We start from the raw sequence: 13,796 nt of genomic DNA, 5'->3' as shown, positions 1-13,796 counted from the left end.
AAATAGATTAAAGACAAGAACTGAAACCATAAAACTCCTAGAAGAAAAAATAGGCAGTAAGCTTTTTGATGTCAATTATAACAACATTTTTTTGGACTCATTTCCTCTGGCTAGGGCAATAAAAGCTAAAATCCACCAATGGGATTACATCAAACTAAAAAGCTTTTGTAAAGTGAAGGAAGCCATCAACAAAATGAAAAGGCAACCTACTGAATGGGAGAAGACATTTGCAAATCATACATCTGATAAGGGTAAATATCCAAAAAATATAAAGAACTTACACAACTTAATATCAAACAAACACTGCAATGAAAACATGGGCAGAGGACTTCAGAAGACATTTTTCCAAATAATATATAGAGGTGGACACAGGCACATTAAAAATATGTTCAATACCACTAATCATCAAGGAAATGCAAATCAAAGCCACAATGAGATATCATCCATATTTTTCAGACTGGCTATTATAAGAAAGACAAAAATAATAGATGTTGGTGAGTATATGAAAAAAATGAACCCTTATGCACTGTTGGTAGGAATGTAAATTGGTGCAGCCACGATGAAGAACAGTATGGAGTTCCCTCAAATAATTAAAAACAGAGTACCATATAATCCAGAAATTCCATTTCTGGACATTTATCCAATGTAAATGAAGACATGAGTTAGAAGAGATATACACAACCCTAAATTCATTGCAGCATTATTTACAATAGCCAATATATGTAAGTAACCTAAGTGTCCATTAATAGATGAATGGATAAAATAGATAAAGAAGATGTGGTATTTAAATATATATAGTGGAATATTATTCAGCAACACACAAAAATAATGAAATCTTGCTATTAGTGACATGGGTGGACTTTGAGGGTATTACGCTAAGTAAAATATGACAGCAAGTCAAACATATGTGGAATCTAAAAAACAAAGGAAATAAAAACAAAACAAAACAGAAACAGACTCATAGATATGGAAACAAACTTGGTTACAGATGGGTGGGGATTTAGGGGCAGGTGAAATAGGTAAAGGGGATTGAGAGGCATAAACTTCCAGTTATAAAATAAATAAGTCATGGGGATGCAATGCATACTGAATAGAGACAATAATATTGTAATAATTTGTATAATGACATTATCGATTGTATAATAACATTAATCAATAAATATTCTGACCCTTATGAATAGCAAAGTTGATTTTCCTTTTCTTTAGCTCAGGCTTTGTACTTCAATTCTATTTTATTTGTTATTTGCTCTATTTTGATTCTCATAACTCCTATTTTTCAAAACCTTGTGTGTTGATGCATATGTATTTCACTGTGGAACTATTGAAATTGGTTAAGGAACACATTATAAATAAATACATAAATAAAATGATTGAGATAATATTTTTCCCACAAAGATTATATTTTAAAAAGAGGGATGAAGGTCATTATTAAGATGATGGAAAGGGAACTCACAGAATAGGAAACCATACTTGAAATACATATATTTGACAAATGTCTTATATTACTTAAAATACAATGTAAAAAATAAAAATATTATAAATATAAATCCAAGAGAAAAACATACAAGTCTTGAAAAAACACTTCACAAAATTTAAAATCCCAGCTTCACTAAGAGAGAAATAAAAAATGATATTCTGAATTAGCATTTTTCACCTCCTAAAATAGATAAAAAGTATGACTATATAATGTGTTACCTAGGAATGGAAAAACAGGGACTCAAACACATTATGAATGTGTAAATAGTTATATATATTTTTTTGCTATTTGCTGTTTTGTTTCTGATAACTCCAATTTATTTTGAAAATCTTGTGTGTGATGCATTTGTATTTCATATACATATGCTTGTTCAGAGACATTTTGGCAATCCTTATTAAATGAAACATAATTTTGTCATAATTTTTATACTTTCTTTTTTTAATTACTATTCTGTTTTATTGAAGAATTGTTGATACACTTGCAATGATTTTTATCGATATACTTGTTCATGTTGGCAAACATCTTTGTATGAGGATATTCATTTCAGCATAATCTCTGATAGCAAAACACTAGAAATAATCTAGACTTAGAGAAACAGAAAGCTGCTTAAATAATTGATATATACATACAATGGTATGCTATGTGGCCATTTTGCATGCAAGGAAAAACAAAGCACAGAATGGCGTGTATAGGTTTGTCTGAAAATAATAAACGTGTGTGTGATAGGAATAGTTGCCTCTATTAATGAACTGTGGTCTTGAAGAATAAATGAATAAAAAAAAACACTTCACAAAAGAAAATAATAAAATCATCAATAAATGTATAAAAGATGTTTTAAACTTAAGTAGTCACAACAAAAAATAAATCCACAATGAGATAACATTATACACCAACTAGAAACCTAAAAAAAAAAAAAGCCAATCATTGGTGACATAATAGAGCACAAGCTTAAATCTGAAAATTTGGAAAATGATTTTGATATAGTTACTGAAGGAAACATGCATATCCTTTGACCCAGCAATTCCCAGGTATATATCCTTGGACATTTATATGTATGTTCAAGAAATATAAAATAATTTCCTAGTAGTGCTATTTATAAAACTCCTAACCTAGAAGTCACACAAATACTCATCAGTGGAACAGATAAATGATGTTATAGTCACATATAAAAATACTATTCAGGAATGAACATGAATAAACTATAATTGCATGTACAAATGGGTGAATCCCACAAATATAATGGTCATTCCAGAGGCCAGATACAAACAGTTATGTACTTTATGATCCTGTGTGCATAAGTACAAATCTGTTGATAGTAGTCAGGATAAGCTAACTTGGGAGCATGTTAGAGGAGTGACTGGAATGGTCCTAAAGGAGTTCTTGAGGTTGACAATGTTTCTTGATTTGGATGCTGGCTCTACCAGAGTGTTTGGTTTAATATTCATCAAGTGATACTTTTATGATATATACATTTCCTGTTTCTATATTATACATCAACCAAGGTCTAAAAAAACAAGTGATCAGTAGAGGATTGGTGCAAGTCAGAAAAATCTAGCAATCTAGTTTCTGTTCTTTTCTGCCACTAAAATAAGTGTCCTGAAACCAGAAAAACAAAAAAGTAAATTGTCTGAGATTTTTATGCTAAAATGGAAAAAAAAGAAAAAGTCTATCTTGCCCTGTTATAGGATTGTTTAGAAAGACAAATGGAATAGGGATGACTAGCCCTATCATATATTAAAGCATATTAAAGACATTATAATTAATATACATATAGCAGTGAAAGATCATTCAAATTAAATAAGAAGACACTTTATATAACTTAGCTTAACTATATTTTAAAGGGTAATTTAACAACCCTCTGGTCACTTGGAAAAAAAAAATTCTACCTTACTTCTTAAACCAAACTGAGTTAAGATGAAACAAAGCTTTAAAATACAACATTAAAATTATAAGAGGACTGAAAGAAAGCTAAAATTTTTCCCATCATGTTAGATTGGAGAAAGCTTTTCTAAACCAAACCACTTAAACATTTTACAATGAGCATGTATAACTTTTATAATAAGCTAATTAAATATGGCATAAAACATTTATAAATTATCCTAATTCCTATTTTTTCTATTTGTGTAACATGATGAGCATTTTCGTGAAGCTACTAATTCAAAGATGATCATCTAATTATAGTATAAAACATTGTCAGTATGTGGTGGGGACTTGATAATGGGGGGAACTAGTAACCACAATGTTGCTCATGTTAATGATACCACAATAAAAAAACAAAAACAGAAAGCATGGTCACTCATTAATTTGTTTCACACAAAAAAAGCATCTCCTATGTGGCAGGAACTTTAGAGCTGGAAATGCAGCAGCGACTGAAACAAATCATTCCCTGCCCTCAAGGAGTTTACTCTATAGAAGAAGAAGACAAATGATGAACTAAGTTAATATTAGAGAATGATGACTATTTATGGAAAAATATAAAATGGAAAGAAATTGGTGTGCTGGAACAGGGATAAAGGGGGTGGGTTAAGAGGCTGAAATTTTAAATAGAGAAGTCCTCACTACAGTTAAATTTGAACAAAAATTTGACAGAACAAGACATGGTGATACGGCGAAATGCATTTCAAGCAGAGGGCACAAGAAAGTCAAAGGCACTGAGGCAGCCAGTAACTAGTATATTCAAGCAACAGCAAAGAAGCAATTGTGGATGAAACAGAATGAATGAGGGAAAAAACATTAAAATATATGCAGAGAGAAGCAATGGCAGCCAGGACCTTACAGGCAGGTAAAAAGTTTTGTGGTTACTCTGAGAGGAGGAGCCATAAAGGGTTTCAGTAAGGAATGCCATGATCTGGCTGAGTTTTAAAGGGGTTTTCTGGACTCTTAAATTGGGGGAGGGTAGCTAAAATTAATTTAAAGCAGATAACAGTTATAGCAACAAGTAAAAGGGAGAAGATGAGATAAGAAGAAAATATTCATCAAATATTTGGGTACACTGTTAGGTGCTGGTTACGATGAAAAGTTACTTAGACATGGATTCTGCCCTCACAGGAAATTTACAAAGGGGTATAAAACATGGGCCTAAATATCTATAATACATAGTGGAAAATAATGAATAAAGGATAACTTCACATCTTGGTTGACAAAGAAGGAAAATTTTAAAAGTCTTCTCAAAGCATTGGGACTTTAGCTATCTGTAAAACTAAAACCTCTTGGACCAGTACACATTCTACTTCTTCCAGACTGCTAAATTCTCAGCACCCAAAATAGTACATAGCATGGCAAGTGATCAGTAGATACTTGCCACCTAATGTCCAAATGGATTTGGGTGTGCAGATAAGTAGGGACAAGGGCATTCAAGCAAAGGGGACAACACAAGTGAACTCACAATGGTGAAAAGTTAGTTTAATTTGGTGGAAGCAAATGAGAATAGTGGCAGATGAAATTAAAGACATGGAATAGGGTTACCACAGAAGACCTTGCTGTTCCTGTGTATCATGATTTCTCTGAGCAGTGGTGAGAAAGACCTTTGTACTGAAATGATGAGCATAGCAGTACTCCTAGTTTATTGAGACAACAGGCAGTTAGTGGGTGGAGTCTAGAGACCATGGGTGATGTTGACCTAGACAAAAGGTGATGAGGGCCTCAGTCAGGTTATTGTCACTTGGTCCCTTCATCCTTAGTACTTCCACTGTACTAAGTATTTATAAACCTGACTATAGATAAGTATGTATTTGTACTGTAATTATTTAGTCTATCTCCTTTTCCTCACTAGCAACCTAGCACATTGAGCACTGGTGGCAGACACTTCTAATCATCACCCAATTTCTCTTCTTGCATGTATCATAGTAATAAAACATCTCAAGTTTCTGCTGGGTGCAGAGCTACCAGTCAAAGAATACATTTTCCAAACTCTTGCAACAGGATGTGACCATAAGACTATGTTTCAGAAATGGATTTGAGAAGTGATGAGTGCCATTTCTGGGATGTGTCCTTCTAATGAGGTTGCACGGCCTCCGTTTCTTCCTGCCTCTTGTTGAAGGTTGCTTCCTACCTATTTTTCTCTCCCCCTGCCTGGAGTAGGTGTTAGAGATTATGCCCTTTTGGTACTATAAACTTTCTTATTCCTTTTTCTGGTAGAAGAGCTTTGGAGGCCTGGAAGTGGCTTCAAGGGTCAGTTTTTCAAAGGCTTTTGCAAAAGGAGAAAATACAGGCTGATGACTAAATTTTGGCCAGTGGGATGTGAATTAAAGTGGGGTCCAGTGTCTGGGTCATGCCCATAAAAGAAAGCTTTCTCTTCCTCGTTCCTTCTTTCTGAGGATGGGGATTTGATCCTGTGGTACTCTTGACTCAGGGCTTTGTTCTGCCAGATACAAAGCAAGAATATACAAGACTCCAATGCACCAGAACTTATCTCATGGGGAAGTGGTGCCCAGCTTCCTTGGATTGTCTGCAAACCTGGAATTTTTTTATGTGAAAGAAACAACTTTCATCTTAGGCAAGCTTTGGTTATTTGGTTTCCGTTAAAGAAGCCAAATCAATATCCTACTATATAATTTATAAATACTGATCATTACTACTATGTGTTGAATAAATACATGATTGGTAAGTGTCACAGTCTCTAAAGTAATATTAAGGAATTATTTCTCCCATTCTCCTAAGCTTTGAGCATAAAACATCTGTTGTTTATTGAAAAGGAAAGCTGTAGTATAAAGCTTAGGTTGAAGCCAACTTTTGTATCATCATTACCATGGGTCCGTATCCTAACTTGCTTTACAATAAAGTAGGTTGACACAGAAGACATTCACTGTCTGTTGAGAAGTCAAAAGAACACTGGCCTACCAGCTTCTGATTATGGGTTCTATCATGCCACATATAAGCATAGTATCTGTATCTCCTATCACTCTTTTGAGGCAAAAATTAAAAACATATATATTTGAATATTATTCTGATTGTAGGGCTTTTGCCATTGCTGGTTTTCATATAGAATGCAAGAATTTCAAGAAAATAAAGGAACTACTTACTATTGAAGAACATTTGACATTGGGATGTAAAAAATGCCATTTACATGTATCATTTTGTAAATAATTTTTCATTCTTGTATATAGATTATGACTGTTTAAATAAGGATTTCTGCTAGCACAGACCATCTGATCAAATCTGTTTATGATCAAGTGAGCATACTTATATTTCTGAAGTACTCTCAAAGAAACATTGGGGATCTCCATATAATTCCTTAAGGTACAGATCTATACATCTTTTGTGGAATAGCACTGGAGTGGTGACTTACTTAATTAGAATGTGCTTGAAAGACTCAATAGAAGGTAAGGCCAAAGACTGAAAAATGGCTTGGGTGTCAGCTTTTGGACAATGGATTATAATTAAGAAAAGTTGGAGTTTGGTATATTATTTTCTGAACAGAAATAAACCTTAAGAAAGAGATAGGGCTATTTTGACTTTATAATGGAGAAAAGTCTATACTGTTGAAGACAAATGGTGAAATGTAAATACTGGATATGAAAAGGAAATGTCTTATTTCCTATACCACTGAAGTTATTTTATATAAATAGTATTGTCGATCATTCTTTTACCAACATTTTCTTTTTGTTGTTGGTGATTTTCCTAGTACTAAGGACAGGGACTTTGTTGCTGATCTCAAATCCCTAGAACTGTGCTTGTAAGCTCTCAGGTTAGCTAAAAGAAAGAAAAATGGAAATAAAGGAAAGAAGCTGTTGATTGAATGAATGGATGGATGAATAACATTTACATCTAAGAACTATGATTTCCACTAACTGAAGTGAAACAATGACCCATCTTTTTTGAGGATCCCAGTGGAGGTAAGGATATTACACTAAGAGATTTTCACTAAAAATACAGAAGAATATAATTTATCTCAAATAAGTTGTTTATAAAGAAGTTTGCTTTACAATCTTTTTTTCTTTGAGTCTTGTAAGCATACTTGTTACATTTGCCATTACGGAAATACTTAATTTTCCAGAACAATGACTTTAGAACTATATTAAAAAATAAACATGATTACAAATATAGGTTTAGAAAAAGAGAACCAGACCAATTTTTTATATCAGTGAAAAAAAATGTAACATTGAAAAAATAATAATCATGAATAGATAATATTTAAGATTATAATAATAAATACAGTATAGAAGAAAGAAATAATTGTCTTGAATGGTTATGATATTCTGTATTGCTGATAAATGAGCCATGTTGACTCCCATGACCACATATTCATGGGAAATACAGCAAAAGGACTTCAGCCACACTAGCAGGCATTTTAGTCTATATCCAAGAATTTTAACTATTGTGAATCTGCAAATATTCCAATAACCAGAATATCATTTTTCATAGTAACACAGGAATCTGGCCTATGGGTCTAGAGGTAATGTGTTTCATTTGTGTATTTTAGGGATATGGTTTAGGAATAAGGTATTAGGTTTGCAACATTTATGTAAAACAAATAATGTGACACTGAAAAGTAACACTATTCTTTTAACATAATTAACTTATACAATAAGTCAGATCCTCTCAGAATATAAATTATACAAATTTAAAAGCTGCATTTATTATTAATATCTCATTTCAAACGGGTTTTTACTTGGTAGTAAAACCCGATTAAGTGTACTAAATTTAGAGCTGTTCAGCTAATAGGGAGGTTATTCTTTTTTAAATCTACCTTGCATGTAGCTAAATTATTTGTGTGCATTTAAACCTTTTTCCCCCAATAGTATTGAGAATATTTTAGTTTTACTCTCACAAATAATAGAATTGAAGTAAAAATTGTATTAATAGGCAGAGATATTTGAACTGGAGCTTGGATTGTTTCAAATTACCATTTAAAAGGCCTTTCTGGGAATAGATTTCATATTAAATGGTCTTTCACTACTCTAGCAGGCTGATACCATTTTGTAAGAGTAAATGCTAGGATATTCTAAAAATGTAGAGGTTGAATTGATAAAATTTTTTATAGTAGATGCTTGAATGAGTTTATGTTCCCAGCTGTACACCAGCGCAGGTTTAATTCTGTAAGCGAGTTTATGCTTTCTAAGAACTAACCTTTTATAAGTTTATAAGACCCTTTGTTGAATGGGGATAGTTTAGGAATCAGTAAGAAAAGGCGAAGTCCTTTTCCTTTGTGTAAATAGCTTAAGAGTCATTTTGGGTGGTCCAGAAAACAAGAGTTATTAGGAAGGTGCTTAAAAATGGTCCTAGCACCTCACTTGCCCGAGACCCTTTCTAACAAACTGGCCTGGATCTCCACACTCTGTTGGACACCGTCTGCTACTGGCCGGGTAATTGCCATTCTCAGCCAAAACCACCCAGGACACGGGCTCAGAATCCTCACAGGGCAGGTGGACACCTCTAATCTGGGGTCCCCTGACTCGGGGCGTTCAATTCAGGAAGATCACTTACGACTGAGTTTTTCATCATGGCTTTGACTGTGAAGCCCTCAGACACCAGGGAGTGAGGCTGGTGCACCGGGAGCGGCTGTTGCGCCAGCAGCTTGGTCCTCTTCGGCATCTTGACTGGGCATTTGTTTAAGCTCAGGGTCTCTTTTTCTGCCACCATCTTCCTAGAAAATGTCTTGTTCTCATAAAGCGTGTAGGAAAAGAATCAGTGGGTTTTACAGATGTGAGGAGGCGGGGGAAAAAAATGTAAAAAGGCGCGTTAATGGTAGAAATTCAACTCCTCGTAGAGCCCAGGTTGATCCTGATGTTTGGCAGCTCCCGAGTGAGGAGAGTTGAGAGGAGGGGAGGGGCGGGAAGAGGGCAGGACCGCGGCTGGAGCTGTAACAAGCTTCCAAAGGTGAGCCTCCGGTTGCTAAGCGACCCGTCAACACTGCGGCCGAACGGCGCCGCCCCGCTGTGACGTGGAGTTCCCTGGGCCTTAAACCGGAAGGGCGGCTGGTGGCTGAAGGTGGACAGCAGCCGGCAGGCGGGCTGAGGCGAAGTCACTTGTTAAAACTACGACTCCCAGAAGGCCCTCGGCAACGCGTCGTTCGCGCGTGCGCATTCAGGAGGGCGGGCGCCGAGGGGCGGGGGAAGGGAGTCCTGGTCAATAACCCCGGAGCGCCGCAGGTGGGAGGTGCGGGCGGGTGCCCGAGCGCCTGACGGCCCCTACGCGCCCAGCAGCCTCCACCTGCCCAGTGATCATGATAGGTACGTGGTGCCTGCCAGGCACAGCTTCTCTGCGCCGTCCCGCGCTCTCTGTGGCGCCACGCCAGGCCTCGGTGACGGGGTCCCTCGGGTGCCCGCAGGTGCCAACTGTCAGTGGCCCGGCGGCAGTGTCCGCGCCGCCCTCAGCTCGCGCCGCCCGCCTCCCCGTGCCCGCCTGGTGCGGGAGACAAAGTGCGCGTGTGTTCTCAGCCCCCACCTCGCCCACTGGAGGTTTGACAGGCTGCCCCCGGAGGCAAGTTCGCTAGGGACTGGCGTGCGCTTCTGCGCCTCCCAAGGTGGCGACTGCGTCCCGCGATCCCGCTGCGGGCGTGGGTGTGGAGCCTCTCGTGTCCGCCCCGTTTCCGTCCCTGGGGGGCTGTCGTCTGTTTAGGGCAGTTTGGGACACACTGTCTGTAGGACTTTTAGGGAAACCTCGACGAAGCATTAAACTCTAACGGAGAGTCCCTGGCAATTATGGTTAAGGATAAAAAAAATGCCTGCAGGTGGATTTTAAACTTTTCGCTCCTTCGGATTAATGCTTTTAAGTCTTTCATTGGAGGTCCAAATGTGAGAATTAAGAGTAAATAATGGAAAGGTTTACACCTTTGAGTAGTGAATTAATGATTCGTTTTAACACAAAGTGACTGAGATGCATTTCTTTAAAGTGCGTTGAAAGTTATCATTAGAATTGTTTATAAACACTGTGAGATGAGCTAAATTCCTCTCCTCCACGGTTGTTATGTCAAAAGTTCTTTTAGGGGTTATTTTTAAAAATTAGTGGTACTTCACAGTATGATTAGAAAACAGTGCTATTTGGGGAGTTTATTATTACAGCCTTGCTCTAGATTATGCATGGAAGATTTGATGAGTTTATTTGGGGATTATACCTGATGAGCGTCAATTACAAAAAATACTTTGATAACAACGAGTACATCTGGTGGCAAATATGGTCTGTCCAGAAAGATGAAAGGTGGATTTTTAAAGTAAGTAAGTTTATATGTTCTGAAGAATTTTATTTATGAAGTTAATGTTACAATATAATATATTTCTGCTCTTCACTGGAAGAATCTGACCAGTTAATTGGCAGTATTGACAGTGTCTTTGCAGCAATAATAAAACCTAAGGATGTTGTCCAATTTTTCTTCTAACAAGATATGACTTTTGGTGAAAAAGTTTTGAAAGTCATCAAATTAAGAAAAATATAAATTTCTGTGACTTTTTTGAGGCTCTTTTAGGTGATAATTACATAGAATCCACTTGTAAATACAAACCTGAACTGATACAGGAAGCCCAGAACATTTTCAGAATCTGCAATGTCATTAATTTACAGAAAAAAATAGCCTATGCCTTATTTTGAAGATATCGTGAAAATTTTAGTTTAATTCAACTTAGTCTAGTGCATTGATAATTTTAAAAGAAACCAAATTTATGGTAAAGCTGTACACAAGAATTAAGATGTAAAAATCATCACTTAGTTTTAAATTGTTATAATAAATGTTTATATAAATAACTTCATTAAGATGACCTATGTTTAGGCAGTTTAGTTTATTTGGAATTTAAGGGTACAAGACACAAGAGTGTGATCTTTGAATTTGATCATTGGACAATTAATCTAACTGGTAATTACAGGAAAAAGGTGAATTTTAAAAGGTGTTCTCATACTCCAGCTGTTGTTTTACATTGTGCAGTGTGTATTAAAACATAGATAATTAAATCCACGTCCCCTCCTAAGAACAATACCTAGGATATTAAAACCACATGGACAACATGCAACAAATTATTTTATACAGCTAGTTGCATTGCCTAGTTCCATCAGTTGGCACATTTTAGTAAAAATCTTATTTGCCAATTTTGGACTTGGTTGTGTTGAACAGTGCCAAAGGTAGGTGAAAGTGGAAGCAACTGAAGGGAAGTCTTGGAGTAATTGTTTTCCTGTTTCTGTGACTAATCTTTGGAACCAGGAAAGACATTATGGTCTATATGCAGTGATAAGCTGCAGATCAAAGTATATATAAGTATATATTTGGGGATTTTTTTTCTCTTAAGGATGTGTACTATTCAGAACTTGCCCCTTTCATGTCTATGCTCTCTTTAACTGCTATACCCTCTTTAATGCAAGTAGTGCTCTTCCACTTTATTTAAATCTTGGCTCACTTTTGAGGAAAAACAAGAAATGGATTTCTAGGTAGGAAGGAGTAAAGGGCATGGACTGTTACCTTACTACCAATAAAATTACCTTCCTTTTACTTTCTCAAAACTGGGGATTCCTCCTTGGCATGGAGACTGTTTCAAAAGTACTTACATTTCCCACTTGGATTATGTTTGATATGTTAAATGCTCTGACCCAGACAGCTGCAGAAGCATAATTTAATTGAAGCTGGTGAAAATTATGACTTTGTGAGAAGTATGGAGAAGGACTTCAAGGAAACATAAAGCAGAATAGAAATGCTTAAGAGAATTCAACTTAAAAAAATATAATTTTTGGCGTTGTTCTTAAATATATATTTCACCCTTTTTTAAAATTAGCAATTATTTGTGTTTAAAACTGAATGTGTGATATTTGAAATGTGTTATAGAACTGAATTTAGGCATTTGAGTAGTATTAGATATTAAAATGCATGGATATATATATATATACATCAGTGTTTCCAGTACTGAAATTCAAATTCAATGTCTTATACTTTAAAAAGATTTTTGATTTAAAGTAATTAGAACATAGTCACTTCTATACCTTGTCGAATTTAATATTTCTTAGTACATATCTGCATGTACAGATCCACACCACAGTATTCCTGCCTACTTTTTTATTTTATGGATGTACACACATTATGCAAACACTCTCCAGTAAGTAAGCATTCAGTAGGTTTATAGATAATTGCTATCATCAGGAATGGTTATGTTCATGTCTTTTTATTTGCATATGTAAGTATATATATAAAGCAAAAATCTTATCATTTCTGGCAGATTTTCTAGTTAAAGGGCTTGTATATTTTGAATCTTGCTAGGCATTTCCAAATTGTTCTAAAATAAGGCACCTATTTCACACTCCCATCTAATGCAGCAAGGTAGTAAAAGCTGCCCTGCCCTCTGGATTGAAAAATTACAAAAAGAAGTCACCAGAACTGACTCAGCTTTCACCTGCCTGGCACCTACTAGGTTTCTCCTCTCAACCTGCCCTGCATGCCCTACTCCATCCCAGGTTTAGTGCCCTTGAACAGTGCACAAGCTGTAGAACTGTTCTTGGCAGTTCTGCCTTTCCTGACAGTGTTTATAAGAGTGCTGTGCCCATTTCTCTATTGTGTACAATAAAAAAATTTTATTTGCCTTCCTGATAGGTAAAAAATGGTATATTTTAATTTTAAAATGAATCTATAAGAAAAAAAATCTGTCACTTCTCATTTTATAATGCTTTGTTTTCATGAAAGCAGATTCAATAATTGAGCACCTACTGTGTGCCTAGGTATTGCTCCAGGTGCCAGGGATACATGAGAGAATAAAACAGAAAAATGTCGTGCTATCATGAAAGTACTGTCTAACTTTACTATTTGCCCACTAATCTATATATTTGTTTTAAACCTTCTATGTGGTGAATTTTAAAGTCTCAGTATTTATATTTCTACTTGAATATACTATGTACTGTTACTTGCCTTGCCATTTCAATACTTTTGGATGAAAAGTGACCCTATGTCTGAGCACCCAGGATAGGCTGTTAAAGCCTCTGTTTATGAGGAGGTGTAATTGTGTAACAGAAGAAGTTCTAAATTTTTGCAAAGAAAATTTCATGTAATTATGTACAGTTCTTCTTTGGGTCCAAAGGCTCTAAAATGATGACCTTATGCCCTTTTCAATTTTGGAACTCTTTCTAAGGCATTTCTGCATTTTAAAAAAAAACTTAATAGCTTCATTGCTTGAAAATGACACCGTGAAAGTACATTGTATCAAGATCTGCAAATCTATTTCTACCTCCAAAGCTTCTTTGAAAAATGAAAAAAAAATCTCCTTACTTCAGAATTCTTCATATTCATGAGAGCAGTTTCAATGCAGAATACTTTATTTTGCTAGCTTTTAGTTCTTTGATCAATGAAAATTGTTTCTTACCTGCTGTTTCTTCTGCCTTTAATTGTGGCCCAGTGCTTATTCAATGTTTCTGT

The 13,796-nt window shown here is 35.7% G+C and overlaps 2 protein-coding genes across 7 annotated transcripts in view; one reads left to right on the top strand and one right to left on the bottom strand.

The window, feature by feature from the left end:
• The window catches only part of PACRG (parkin coregulated), a 428,345-nt gene extending 418,980 nt beyond the window's left edge, over window positions 1-9,365 (bottom strand). Inside the window, exon 1 of one of the 2 annotated variants that reach the window (XM_073219869.1) lies at window positions 8,903-9,365. In XM_073219869.1, the coding sequence (XP_073075970.1) occupies window positions 8,903-9,058 (156 nt within the window). In that variant the 5' untranslated portion in view covers window positions 9,059-9,365. The remainder of the gene's footprint in view (window positions 1-8,902) is intronic. The other variant, XM_037023947.2, reaches the window with a different exon arrangement.
• Window positions 9,366-9,497: 132 nt separating this feature from the next.
• PRKN (parkin RBR E3 ubiquitin protein ligase) overlaps window positions 9,498-13,796 on the top strand; it is a 1,215,897-nt gene continuing 1,211,598 nt past the window's right edge. For 3 of the 5 annotated variants that reach the window (XM_073219865.1, XM_073219867.1, XM_073219864.1), the window contains exon 1: window positions 9,499-9,648. In XM_073219865.1, the coding sequence (XP_073075966.1) occupies window positions 9,642-9,648 (7 nt within the window). In that variant the 5' untranslated portion in view covers window positions 9,499-9,641. Of the gene's footprint in view, window positions 9,649-13,796 lie in introns of all 5 variants that reach the window. The other 2 variants (XM_073219868.1, XM_073219863.1) reach the window with 2 other exon arrangements.

Source organism: Manis javanica, chromosome 13 (assembly GCF_040802235.1).
Source record: "Manis javanica isolate MJ-LG chromosome 13, MJ_LKY, whole genome shotgun sequence".
NCBI lineage: Eukaryota > Metazoa > Chordata > Mammalia > Pholidota > Manidae > Manis > Manis javanica.
This window is presented reverse-complemented; position numbering and strand designations above follow the sequence as displayed.